Source organism: Oncorhynchus kisutch, unplaced genomic scaffold, assembly GCF_002021735.2.
Source record: "Oncorhynchus kisutch isolate 150728-3 unplaced genomic scaffold, Okis_V2 Okis03b-Okis08b_hom, whole genome shotgun sequence".
In the NCBI taxonomy this organism is placed as follows: Eukaryota; Metazoa; Chordata; class Actinopteri; order Salmoniformes; family Salmonidae; genus Oncorhynchus; species Oncorhynchus kisutch.
In genome coordinates, this window is record NW_022261980.1 from 7,264,799 (window position 1) to 7,279,375 (window position 14,577).

The 14,577-nt window shown below is 46.7% G+C and overlaps 1 protein-coding gene across 11 annotated transcripts in view; it reads right to left on the reverse strand.

Annotated features, from left to right (window-relative positions):
* Nucleotides 1-14,577, reverse strand: part of myo9aa (myosin IXAa) — a 189,905-nt gene that overhangs the window by 58,273 nt on the left and 117,055 nt on the right. For 10 of the 11 annotated variants that reach the window (XM_031812861.1, XM_031812856.1, XM_031812866.1 and 7 more), the window contains 4 exons: nt 9,138-9,259; nt 7,786-7,927; nt 6,537-6,732; nt 2,467-2,586 (listed from right to left, as the gene is read on the reverse strand). In XM_031812861.1, coding sequence (XP_031668721.1) covers nt 2,467-2,586; nt 6,537-6,732; nt 7,786-7,927; nt 9,138-9,259 — 580 coding nt within the window. The remainder of the gene's footprint in view (nt 1-2,466; nt 2,587-6,536; nt 6,733-7,785; nt 7,928-9,137; nt 9,260-14,577) is intronic. The other variant, XM_031812864.1, reaches the window with a different exon arrangement.

Sequence of the window (14,577 nt, forward strand, 5' to 3'; positions counted from 1 at the left end):
GGAGGAGAACACAAGGTGAGAGGACACGCAAAGATGGACCAGGCCAAACCCAGACCAATGTTAGACCCCAGGACAATACCAGTTCTAACTCAGTGGACAGAACTGGGCTGTTTCTGGTTGTAATGATGTCATAATGACAGTTACATGTATCCAAATGTCTGATTTAAACCGGGTTATATAGTGCTAAGCATAATGGAGGTTCACAGTGAGTTTGGCTGTTAGCGTGGTTGTGACAATTATGGAAGTCTGGAAGATCCACTTTGGAAGCGTTACTCAGTTTAGTTTGGACTAATGATTAACAAAGGTTTTAGTTCACTGTATGGACAAACACTTAAAGACAGTTATTGGAAACATGCCTTTTATAATTGGGAAGGTCCAACACTAAGAACCACGATTCTAACTCCCCAAAAACTAAATGTTTATATAAACCCATGATTCATCCTGATATTCCAAGAAACATCTATTTTCTCAGAAGATGGTATTCTATGAAGAATTGCATGACGATATACATGAGGGGAGAATCTATGACTTTGTGGTCAAATATCCAAACATGCCAAATATAATTGAGCTGAATTGTTGCATTTAAAAGAACAATGGATGCTTCTGGATCATGTTTAAATGAACCATTGTAGCTCTGAAGCCAAAATATACATACACTCAATTCAGAGGCACCTATTTGAGTGAGATATTGTTGGCCTCCAATGGGAGAAAACAAACCGGTTTTGTCAGGAAAGCATTTTTCAATAACTGTGACGGCTGTGTTTTTGGCAGCTGTGGGGTTTCCCTCAATCTGATTGGCTTATGACAGTTGGCAGAGGAGATGATGTAATCCATACACCAACATTCCATCTTCAAGTCGTGAAACCTCTGCCAATCATACACAGTGAGAGAAAACAGAGCATCTAGAAAGCATCCCATCACTGAGAAAGTGATTTGAAGTGAACTACATTCTAGCGACTCATTTCAGACTGGTTCAAGGCTGTATGCTATTTGGTTTTCAGTATCATCAGTATGTTATATATATCCCGCGCTGTTGAAGGGTAAAAAGAGAAGAAAAAACAGTTGGCTACAAGCTCTTAAAAACTGTGCTTGGTGTGGACTTGATGTTGAACAACCTTGTGTATTTTTTTAGAACACTTTGAAGAGGGATATTATTGAAAAATCCTGAAGAATGTGTTATTTTTTCTAGAACAATTGAGTGATATTATTGGTTTGTGTGTGAATAGGTTAGTTAGATTTACATGAGTGTGAGATGGAGGGACGGAAACCCCTCCAACCCAACCCCCATCCCTTACATGGACACTCTACCCGTCCAGATCGGCCCCTAGACCCTACCCGTCCAGATCGGCCCCTAGACCCTACCCGTCCAGATCGGCCCCTAGACCCTACCCGTCCAGATCGGCCCCTAGACCCTACCCGTCCAGATCGGCCCCTAGACCCTACCCGTCCAGATCGGCTCCTAGACCCTACCCGTCCAGATCGGCCCCTAGACCCTACCCGTCCAGATGGGCTCCTAGACCCTACCCGTCCAGATCGGCCCCTAGACCCTACCCGTCCAGATCGGCCCCTAGACCCTACCCGTCCAGATCGGCCCCTAGACCCTACCTGTGGGCACTTCAAGTAGATCTGAGATGATTGAAATATGGTAACAGGATTAGCATAAACAAACAATATGGTAATAGCACAACCATGCCCTCTGATAGGCTAGATGTTCTCTATATTTAATTTAGAGGTGTGTCTGTGTGTTGTGGGGGGGTGCAGACTAGTGACATGGTGGACCAGTGAGTTGACCCTTGATCTACGCCCCTGAGCAGGTACCAGCGCAAGGTAACAGGCCAGGGCCACCAGGGCAACATGGTGACAACACTGCATGTGTCTGTGGTGGTGGAGACTAGTGGTGTTACTGTGTCTTACCCCAGACCACAGCTTGGATTAAACAGGAAGTTAGAGTGCCTGTCACCATGCTAACAGGACCGTTCAGTGCTGGGTCGCCCCACAAACACAGAGTTAGTGAGAAGGTGTGGGGGGACGGGGGGGGGGGGGGACTAGCATAGGCCCATACTAGATCACATGCAAGACTGGCTGTTAAGACACATACAGGTACATGCAGAGATTGGGGGAGGGGGAGAGGAGACCAACAAGCATCTAATTTAATGGAAGGATGAATAGAAACATTATGCCTTCTTGGTTCACCTACTAAATATCTAGACAGTACAGGTGGATGACAAATGCTATGGAACTAAACTAATGATTTTAATGAAGAGTAAACAAGAGATCTTGGGGTTTTAAATTAGTTCCCCCTCACAAAAATGATATCTAAAGAGTGCTATAATTCAACTCCATCACAATGTTTATTTACTAAAATGTCTCTGGTCTGATGCTGTTGGTCTACCTCACCCCTACGGTTACCCCTCACAGTTGCATGAACGTGAGGAGAGAGGGGTATTGTGGGAAATGCAGTCTTACTGTACTTCTCCTCTTTGCACCTCTGCAGGATCTCTAAACTTCTCTGATGCACAGGGTGATGCAGAAAGCTAAAACTATCCACACTGCACAAAACTGCACAGGGAGCAGCGGCATCATGCCCTTGGGAAGCAAAACAAAAGAGAAGAAAAAAAGAAAGAAAAAAGAAAGAGAGAAAAGACAGATTAGACAGCAGGAAGAATGAAGAGCAGCAGACTACAAGAGAGATACCTGCCAGACGTTCAGGAGAGAGGATATACACTACATTCAAACTGCAGTTGGGGTCAGAGGTGTGATCCGTTGTGGTTCTAGGAGGGTGAGTTTGACTAACGGTGACAGAGTTAACCTGCAGGCTATTTCCCCTCCTTCACACGCTGTCAGCTGTAGGAGATCATGATGTCACCAGTGATGTCACCAGTGATGTCACCAGTGATGTCACCAGTGATGTCACCAGTGATGTCACCAGTGATGTCCCCTTTGACAGTGTTACATTTACATTTGGAGTGAGGGCATTTCTGAATGAGTAATCAAGAATTTGAACATTGAGTAATTTTTCTGACACACATTTCCGTCAATTGGTATGGGGCCCCTGCAGTTGGTATTGACGCTCATAAGGAAATGAATCAATGTCTTTACTGCTTTGTCAGCATGGAAGCTAGAAGTTACACTATGTTAAAGTGTGTTTAGGAATCAAAAAGGCTATATTTGGTTATCTAGGAGTATACAGTTCATATGGCTGAATCACAATGTCAATGTGTCTATGTTCAGTGCAGGCAGACAAGAAGTAGCAGCATTGTAGACTAAAGAGTTGAGGGACAGAAGGCACCACTGTCAACTAAAGGGTTGAGGGACAGAAGGCACCACTGTAGACTAAAGGGTTGAGGGACAGAAGGCACCACGGTAGACTAAAGGGTTGAGGGACAGAAGGCACCACTGTAGACTAAAGGGTTGAAGGACAGAAGGCACCACTGTAGACTAAAGGGTTGAGGGACAGAAGGCACCACTGTAGACTAAAGGGTTGAGGGACAGAAGGCACCACTGTAGACTAAAGGGTTGAGGGACAGAAGGCACCACTGTAGACTAAAGGGTTGAGGGACAGAAGGCACCACTGTAGACTAAAGGGTTGAGGGACAGAAGGCACCACTGTAGACTAAAGGGTTGAGGGACAGAAGGCACCACTGTAGACTAAAGAGTTGAGGGACAGAAGGCACCACTGTTGAGTAAAGGGTTGAGGGACAGAAGGCACCACTGTAGAGTAAAGGGTTGAGGGACAGAAGGCACCACTGTAGACTAAAGGGTTGAGCGACAGAAGGCACCACTGTAGACTAAAGGGTTGAGGGACAGAAGGCAGTCATATAGAGTGGAAGCTAGCAGAGCTAGCTACTGAATGCAGGACAGTACTACCAGCACTAGGCACACACACTACAGGATACAAACAGAGAAGGGTATGGGACACAGCATGTGCCCTGGCTGCACTGGGGTCCACTCGCACAGACACACGCCTCATAATTTATAGCTACATAACTTCTGTAAGCCTTATGACTGGTGTACTTGAATTAAAGGGACATTTCATAATGTTTCAACTTCATCATCTACAGCACCACGTGTGAAAATGATGCGTTTCTATGTTTTATGTAGTAAAAAAATTTGCAATATTTTTTTTCTCCAATGACATCATTGGCGTGCATCATTTTAACCAATTATGAGTAAGCATTTCCTTCTAATTGCTTACTAATTGTCTACTAAAGGCTTGATTAAAAATAAACCAATTAGTAGGCAATGCCTACTCATAACTGGTTAAAATCCGATGATGCACAGCAATGATGTGCATCATTTCTCCCTCAAAAAATATTTCCTTGAGAGGAGGGGAAACGTGCAATATTCACATATGTTGATGTTTGGGTAGTGCTGGAGAGGATGAATATGAAGTTAAAAATATATATACATTTCCCTTTAAAAAGGAGCCTAAAGGGGGAAAAGGACCCAGGAACTAACAGGGGAAAAAGGACCCAGGAGCCTAAAGGGGGAAAAAGGACCCAGGAACTAACAGGGGAAAAAGGACCCAGGAACTAACAGGGGGAAAAGGACCCAGGAACTAACAGGGGAAAAAGGACCCAGGAGCCTAAAGGGGGAAAACGGACCCAGGAACTAACAGGGGAAAAAGGACCCAGGAGCCTAAAGGGGGAAAAGGACCCAGGAACTAACAGGGGAAAAAGGACCCAGGAGCCTAAAGGGGGAAAAAGGACCCAGGAACTAACAGGGGAAAAAGGACCCAGGAGCCTAAAGGGGGAAAAGGACCCAGGAACTAACAGGGGAAAAAGGACCCAGGAGCCTAAAGGGGGAAAAGGACCCAGGAACTAACAGGGGGAAAAGGACCCAGGAGCCTAAAGGGGGAAAAAGGACCCAGGAACTAACAGGGGAAAAAGGACCCAGGAGCCTAAAGGGGGAAAAGGACCCAGGAACTAACAGGGGAAAAAGGACCCAGGAGCCTAAAGGGGGAAAAGGACCCAGGAACTAACAGGGGAAAAAGGACCCAGGAGCCTAAAGGGGGAAAAGGACCCAGGAACTAACAGGGGGAAAAGGACCCAGGAGCCTAAAGGGGGAAAAAGGACCCAGGAACTAACAGGGGAAAAAGGACCCAGGAGCCTAAAGGGGGAAAAGGACCCAGGAACTAACAGGGGAAAAAGGACCCAGGAGCCTAAAGGGGGAAAAAGGACCCAGGAACTAACAGGGGAAAAAGGACCCAGGAGCCTAAAGGGGGAAAAGGACCCAGGAACTAACAGGGGGAAAAGGACCCAGGAGCCTAAAGGGGGAAAAAGGACCCAGGAACTAACAGGGGGAAAAGGACCCAGGAGCCTAAAGGGGGAAAAGGACCCAGGAACTAACAGGGGAAAAAGGACCCAGGAGCCTAAAGGGGGGAAAAGGACCCAGGAACTAACAGGGGGAAAAGGACCCAGGAGCCTAAAGGGGGGAAAAGGACCCAGGAACTAACAGGGGAAAAAGGACCCAGGAGCCTAAAGGGGGAAAAAGGACCCAGGAACTAACAGGGGAAAAAGGACCCAGGAACTAACAGGGGGAAAAGGACCCAGGAACTAACAGGGGAAAAAGGACCCGGGAACTAACAGGGGGAAAAGGACCCAGGAGCCTAAAGGGGGAAAAGGACCCAGGAGCCTAAAGGGGGAAAAGGACCCAGGAGCCTAAAGGGGGGAAAAGGACCCAGGAACTAACAGGGGGAAAAGGACCCAGGAGCCTAAAGGGGGAAAAGGACCCAGGAACTAACAGGGGAAAAAGGACCCAGGAGCCTAAAGGGGGAAAAAGGACCCAGGAACTAACAGGGGAAAAAGGACCCAGGAACTAACAGGGGGAAAAGGACCCAGGAACTAACAGGGGAAAAAGGACCCGGGAACTAACAGGGGGAAAAGGACCCAGGAGCCTAAAGGGGGAAAAGGACCCAGGAGCCTAAAGGGGGAAAAGGACCCAGGAGCCTAAAGGGGGGAAAAGGACCCAGGAACTAACAGGGGGAAAAGGACCCAGGAGCCTAAAGGGGGAAAAAGGACCCAGGAACTAACAAGGGGAAAAGGACCCAGGAGCCTAAAGGGGGAAAAAAGGACCCAGGAACTAACAGGGGAAAAAGGACCCGGGAACTAACAGGGGGAAAAGGACCCAGGAGCCTAAAGGGGGAAAAGGACCCAGGAGCCTAAAGGGGGAAAAGGACCCAGGAGCCTAAAGGGGGGAAAGGACCCAGGAGCCTAAAGGGGGGAAAGGACCCAGGAGCCTAAAGGGGGAAAAGGACCCAGGAGCCTAAAGGGGGGAAAGGACCCAGGAGCCTAAAGGGGGGAAAGGACCCAGGAGCCTAAAGGGGCGAAAGGACCCAGGAGCCTAAAGGGGCGAAAGGACCCAGGAGCCTAAAGGGGGGAAAGGACCCAGGAGCCTAAAGGGGGGAAAGGACCCAGGAGCCTAAAGGGGGGAAAGGACCCAGGAGCCTAAATGGGGAAAAGGACACAGGAGCCTAAAGGGGGAAAAGGACCCAGGAGCCTAAAGGGGGAAAAGGACCCAGTGTGCAGCACACTCACCAGTCTTCCTGTGTACATGTCTCTTCCCAGACTCCCTGAAGGCCACCATGGCTCTGAAGAAGGCTCTGAGGACAGCCCAGCGGAAGGTGGCTGGGGGGTCGATGCCCATCAGGCCACAGATGAAGGCGTTTTTGCTGCTCTTCAGTAGGGCCACGATGTCCGGACGCATATGGTCCGTATTCTTCTCCCGGAAGTCCTGTGTGGGGATACGTGAGTGTGATAGAGAGACAGAGATAAAAAGAGAGTGTGCGTGAGCGTGAGAGCGAGAGAAAGAGAGAGGGAGAACGAGAGTGTACGTGTAAGAGAGAGAGAGGAGAGAGAGAGAAAGGGAGAGAGTATGGGTGCGTGAGAGAGAAAGAGCGAGAGAAGAGCTAAGCATTGCACTCAGTTCACCCTCAGTTTAACGTACACATAAGCTCAGCTTCAATACATCTTTCAGCTTTTAATTTCCTCTCTAGTGAGACTTTCATTGGAACAGGTAGGCAACTTCTTGTATGGCAGAACTCCTGAGGTTTCCAAAACCATGTCCCTAAAGAAGCCATGTCATAGAGGATGGACTCGGTTTGAACTGGATTGCAACACCACTAATTAAAACCTTTCTTAATGCTCCTCTCCGCAGGGTAATTATATTGATTGATTCCTCATATATTGCCAAATGTTGCTTGGACTCTGTTCCATCCAAACACAACAATAGTAAATCCCATGGAAATGAACAGGTTGAATGAGTGCAAGAGAGAATGAAGCGTTTGTAGTTCGCAGGAGACGACACAGAAACCAGTTGATCGAAACACGACTGCCCAGACCTGCACAATGTGTGACATATTCCTGGTTGCCAAGTCTGAGGTCTGGGTTATAGGAGAGTGATTAACAAATCATCCTGTACAGGTATGTGTAAGTCTTCACAGCTCATTACTGTGTGTGTGTGTGTGTGTGTGTGTGTGTGTGTGCGCCTGCCAGCTACAGCATACTGTATGACCAAATGCATGAAACATCTTGCCTGACTTGAATTACCCCACCCCACACACACACACACTGAGGTGACCCCTATATCCTTAACACTGCCGTGCTAACCTGAACCATGCTGGCTCTGATGTTCTCTTTTCACATGGTCCTTTCCAGGAGTATACCTGCCAGAGTAAACAGTAGTTTGTCCTACATATATTTCTATTCCACTCAATGGAATGATTTAAGCTAGGATGCTATGGCACACACATGAAGCTCTTGTTGACCCAGACAGTCAGACACTGACCTTGACCCCGTATTTGACCTTGCCGGCGTAGTGGCGGATGATGAAGGCGGGCTCCATGACGGCGGGGAACTCAATGTAGCCGTTGCCCTCATGCTGCCGCTTGAACTTGTCCAGCAGAGTCTGGTTAGAGGCCTGGGGGAAGCTGGGACAAGGACGGCAGAGGGGTTGGTGTCATCATGTCTCAGGGAGATAATGCATACACATGCAGGAACACAGAGACACATGCAGGAACACAGAGACACACGCAGGAACACAGAGACACATGCAGAAACACGAGCAGAGACACACGCAGGAACAGAGAGACACACGCAGGAACAGAGAGACACACGCAGGAACACAGAGACACACGCAGGAACACAGAGACACACGCAGGAACACAGAGACACACGCAGGAACACAGAGACACACGCAGGAACACAGAGACACACGCAGGAACACAGAGACACACGCAGGAACACAGAGACACACGCAGGAACACAGAGACACACGCAGGAACACAGAGACACACGCAGGAACACAGACAGACGGACAGACACCTATTCATTCCGCTCCCCTCTTCTGGTCCCTATTGAATAATGATTCTGATTATACAGGAGCACAAAGACTTACGGGTGGTTCCAACATCCATAGAATGTAGTCACCCATGAACACTGACGTAAGGTCAGTTTTATATTTCCCCCGATAATGGCTAAGGCAAGGATTAATGGAGGGTGAGCTGATCTTAGATTTACACCTAAGAGTCAAACTCTCCCCATAGGGAGAATGTGGTTGGCCAGAGGAGGACGATAAACTCCTGCTTTCTCTCATGCCTTTAGAGACGCTGCACAGCAGTCCACTGCCAGAAGTGTTCACAGTAAACCAACAGCTTACAGGAAGAGGACAGGAAGAGTGGGACAGGGGGAGGCTAAGGGGAACTTGAGCTATGAAAAACAGAGTGCCAGGGACTCGATTTCCAGCTATTTCAAGTGGGAGGAATTCAGTGTGTCAGTGTCCAGATCAGGAAGAAGCAGACCATTTAGTTACAGCACATGGAGAGGGAATTACCAGGATGTTGTACTGAAACAAAAATGTCAAATTTCAGCCATGCTTATGAATGAATTCAAATATGCTTATTAAAATGGTCTGTCATCAGATGAGGACTGTTAGGATATCAGGTTATGTATATTTTAAGACTTCATAGAGTCTGCATTATGATGCGACCTGAATATCTCCCATTACAGAGTATCAATGTTCTCCACTATAACATCACCTAGTCAGTCTTACGGAGTGGAATCACAGGTCGTATTTTGACCCAGGTCTGACAGAGAGCGAGAGTGAGCGAGAGAGAGAGAGAGAGAGACTAATGGACTCACTTGGACTCCTCATCCAGCAGGTGGAGCAGCGCAGTGGGCTTCTTACTGATGAGGTTGATGCAGCCTGTGTTGTCGATGTAGTCAATGTTGTGCCAGCTGATGCCCTCCGCCCTGTACTCCTCCTATACAATCAAATCAAATGTTATTTGTCACATGCGCGGAATACAACAGGTTACCGTGAAATGCGTACTTAAAAGCCCTTAACCAACAATGCAGTTAAGAAAACACATTTTTTTAATCAAGTAAAATGAAAATAATAAGGCTATATACAGGGGGTACCGAGTCAATGTGCGGGGGTACATGTTAGTCGAGGTCATTTGAACATGTAGGTAGGGGTAAAATGACTATGCATAGATAATAAACAAGGGGGGGTCAATACAAATAGTCCAGGTGGCCATTTGATGGATTAATTGAACACTGAGCTGTAGTCAATGAACAGCGTTCTCACATGTGTTCCTTTTGTCCAGGTGGGAAAGGGCAGTGTGGAGTGCAACAGAGAACGCGTCATCTGTTGGGGCGGTGTGGGAATTGGACTGGGTCTAAGGGTTTCCGGGATGAACAAATAGAAACATGAGGATGTGATCTCACAATGCTATGGTTCAACACCCAAGGTTTGGTCCTAGTCTAGTAAGAATCTTATCAACTCATACTAAATACCACTGAGCCCCATAACATTGTATGGGACATCCCTCTTCTATGCTGTCTAAGTTCTACAGAGGTTTGAGTTGTCTGCCATAACTGCAGAGTCAGAACACTATGTATATGATAGTGGAGTAGGGGATAACCCGGACAAACATCAATCACATAACTGTCATTCACAGCCTACATCATACATTTCATCCCAAGGACAGGTAAAACAAGATTGTGGCCTGTACTCGAACTGTGTTTCTTCACTCTTGGCACTGGAGGTTGGTCGCACCTTAATTGGGGAGGACGAGCTCTTGGTAATGGCTGGAGTGGAATAGGTGGAATGCTATCAAATACATCAAAAACATGGTTTACATTTGTTTGACGCCATTCCATTCTCTCCGTTCCAGCCATTATTATGAGCCGTCCTCCCCTCAGAAGCCTCCACTGAATCTTGGCCTGAACAAACAAAACAACAGTGTTCCAGTAGTAGTGTCGATACTGGGCCTGAACAAACAAAACAACAGTGTTCCAGTAGTAGTGTCGATACTGGGCCTGAACAAACAAAACAACAGTGTTCCAGTAGTAGTTTCGATACTGGGCCTGAACAAACAAAACAACAGTGTTCCAGTAGTAGTGTCGATACTGGGCCTGAACAAACAAAACAACAGTGTTCCAGTAGTAGTGTCGATACTGGGCCTGAACAAACAAAACAACAGTGTTCCAGTAGTAGTTTCGATACTGGGCCTGAACAAACAAAACAACAGTGTTCCAGTAGTAGTGTCGATACTGGGCCTGAACAAACAAAACAACAGTGTTCCAGTAGTAGTGTCGATACTGGGCCTGAACAAACAAAACAACAGTGTTCCAGTACTAGTGTCGATACTGGGCCTGAACAAACAAAACAACAGTGTTCCAGTAGTAGTGTCGATATTGGGCCTGAACAAACAAAACAACAGTTTTCCAGTAGTAGTGTCGATACTGGGCCTGAACAAACAAAACAACAGTGTTCCAGTAGTAGTGTTTTTTTTCCTGTTAGGCTAGAACACAGCACAACCCTTCCCTGTGCTGAGCCTGCCTGGACCACCGTGCTGTGCCAGCCTGGACCACCGTGCTGTGCCAGCCTGGACCACTTTGCGGTTTAATAATATGAAAAGCATTCTTAGCATTTTGCAGTGTTTCTCCCCTACTGCACGTTGTTTCCTTGACTCGCTGGGGAAAAGAACGGAGCGATAAAGGGCTATAATCCCAGTGAGAGTTTCATCAAATCAATGGAGCCTCCTTTCCCCTCCTCTCTATTAGCCAAAACACACACAGTCAGCTGAACAAACCAGTCAATCTGTTAACCCTCTGCCCTCGCAAATAACGACGGGGAAATACCAGAACCAACTTCATTGGTGGCAGCATGGGCACAGAAACAATAACCTAATACGGTGGTTTATGATCCCAGTCTGCAGAAGAATGGAATGAACCAACAGCCCAGTCCTTCAATGCTTAACAAAAATGCTCATATTAGCCAGCCATGAACATTGTACAAACTGACAGTGTTCATGGTTAGAATTTGGGAAAGGGGATCTGTGCCTAAAAAGGGACCATATATATGCAGTGTGTTTACACCACAAACACTGAACAAGGTCCTATAAAATGTTGTTGTGGATATTTCCCATATGGTAGGCTCAGGCTGATGTGTAACTGAATGTCATAGTGCATACAGCATCGGCTATGTTTGTCTGTTAACCTCCATCTCTATTCTGCTTCCCTCTCTTGACTCCATCACGTCTCCTTCAGTGAGCCTAGATCTATCAAACAACCTGAATGAACCCTGGTAGCACATGGAAGAAAACAGAAAATTACATTTACAAGATCTCTATAAAATGGTAAAAACACATACCAAACATACCATTAACTGTATAATGAGCGCTCGTGTGCGTGTGTGTGTGAGAGCGTGTGTGTGTGTGTGTGTGTGTGTGTGTGTGTGTGTGTGTGTGAGAGAGCATGTGTGTGTGTGTATACACAAGTGTGTGATGTGTCTTACGATTCCAAGAATCCCTCTAGTGTGTAGTGATTTATGATGGTGATGTCATGCCTGCCAGATGTAGCTGGAGATAAGCCAACTTGACGTCTGTACACTTTGTCCCCCCCGTCGCTTGTTCCGACACACACGCACGCACGCACGCACACACACACACCCACACACACACATTTCCTTTCATTGAGGGGCAACTAGCACCTCCCCTCGCACTCTGTCAGAGTTCCCAACACAAAGGAAACGGCTCAGTCCAACAATATTCAAAGGAGTTGGCAAATGCAAATACAGGCTAGCTGAATATATCTCTTTAGACAGGATACTTATGGGGGAAAATCTCCTTGATGCCACCTTGATATTGTCTCCATGTTGATCTATTAGGGCCTCCACTAGGCCTTCACAATGCAGCCTCTCATCTCTTCGGTTTCCTACAACTAGATGTGCAGGTCAGTCACGCTATCACAACAATACAATCCAGATATGCAAATAAATCCCCTGCTTTATTCAATTTCCCATGAGCACAAATAACCTGCCATCTGCTGACGTCGAGCCCTTGAACAATGCTAGGACGGTTCTACACCATGGCTGACCCTGCCTCCAAACCATGGTACATAACCCAGTACTTATTATCTGTTAACCAGAGGACTTGGACGTCTCCAAATGGGACCTTCCTGTCAAGTAAAGCACTGGGCAAAACATGCCTGGACAACTACGGTGAGTGCTTGGAAAAGGTAAAGCATTAGAATCGATGATCCTTGTGCTTCTCAAGCAGGTCACATTCACAGCCCGATTCTTGGATGTCAACACGGTCACACATTGATGATGGGCTGGTGTGTTCTCATTCTAACAGGGTCTGAACATGCCTGTCTGCACAGAGAGCCTTTTAGTGGGACTTACAGGATCATACAATATGGAGACATTTTCTAGTCAATCATTATCATGGACTTTGAGGGCATGTTGGTGCTTTATAGACTATGACTTCAATCAGCCGCAGTTCAGTCAGTAAAACCATCAAGGCCTATGCTGTGTTTACAGCATGAACATGCCAACTTCAGCACAGCGTAACAACACGAGACAAGATGATCAACACGATAGTGGTCAGCTAATAGCAGGATGAAGACTGTTGGCCCTGCTAGCTGGCTGTGTACAGTACAGTAGACCACCATACTAGCTGGCTGTGTACAGTACAGTAGACCACCATGCTAGCTGGCTGTGTACAGTACAGTAGACCACCATGCTAGCTGGCTGTGTACAGTACAGTAGACCACCATGCTAGCTGGCTGTGTACAGTACAGTAGACCACCATACTAGCTGGCTGTGTACAGTACAGTAGACCACCATGCTAGCTGGCTGTGTACAGTACAGTAGACCACCATGCTAGCTGGCTGTGTACAGTACAGTAGACCACCATGCTAGCTGGCTGTGTACAGTACAGTAGACCACCATACTAGCTGGCTGTGTACAGTACAGTAGGCCACCATACTAGCTGGCTGTGTACAGTAGACCACCATACTAGCTGGCTGTGTACAGTACAGTAGACCACCATACTAGCTGGCTGTGTACAGTACAGTAGACCACCATACTAGCTGGCTGTGTACAGTACAGTAGACCACCATACTAGCTGGCTGTGTACAGTACAGTAGACCACCATACTAGCTGGCTGTGTACAGTACAGTAGGCCACCATACTAGCTGGCTGTGTACAGTACAGTAGGCCACCATACTAGCTGGCTGTGTACAGTACAGTAGGCCACCATACTAGCTGGCTGTGTACAGTACAGTAGACCACCATACTAGCTGGCTGTGTACAGTACAGTAGACCACCATACTAGCTGGCTGTGTACAGTACAGTAGGCCACCATACTAGCTGGCTGTGTACAGTACAGTAGGCCACCATGCTGTTCATTGAGTGTGAATGGACCATAAACACTGCTCTAATGACAGTCCTGCTCTATGTGGCCAGCAGTGGTTTAGACATCTGATGGTTTGCCAACACTTAGAGTGTGGAGTTATTAGCTGATATGACAGTCACTGGGGAGTGAGACGCTGCAGCCTGCTGAATGACGCACTCCACCCGCTCTCTGGAGGAATTCAGGCCACGCACACACGCGCACACACACACACACACACAACCTCTCTCTTATAGCAAAGCCTCTTCGAGAATGTGCATGCCTGGGATGTCTCCATTTTTTAAAAAGAATTTGCATTTATAAGATCAAAATATTTATTTTCTAAAAGGTAGCAGATAAGCACATGACCACCATAAACTGTAGGAGATAAGGACATTTACAACCACCAGAAACGGTAGTGGATAAGGACATTTACAACCACCAGAAACGGTAGGGGATAAGGACATTTACAACCACCAGAAACGGTAGTGGATAAGGACATTTACAACCACCAGAAAAATGTCTGCCTGCTTATGACAAGTAGCACGTGGTTGCTTTAGTATATTCTTATGAGTATTGAGTTCAGAACTATATCAGAGTATTGTCTTGTTCACTTCAGTTCAGAACTACAGCACCAGTCTAAAGTTTGGACACACCTACTCATTCCAGGGTTTTTCTTTATCTTTACTATTTTCTACATTGTTGAATAATAGTCAAGACCACAATGCCAAGAGTGTGCAAAGCTGTCATCAAGGCGAAGGGTGGCTACTTTGAAGAATCTCAAATATAAAATATATTTAGATTTGTTTAAGACATTTTTGGGTTACTACATGATTCCATATGTGTTATTTCATAGTTTTGATGTCTTTAGTATTATTCTACAATGTGGAAAATAGTAA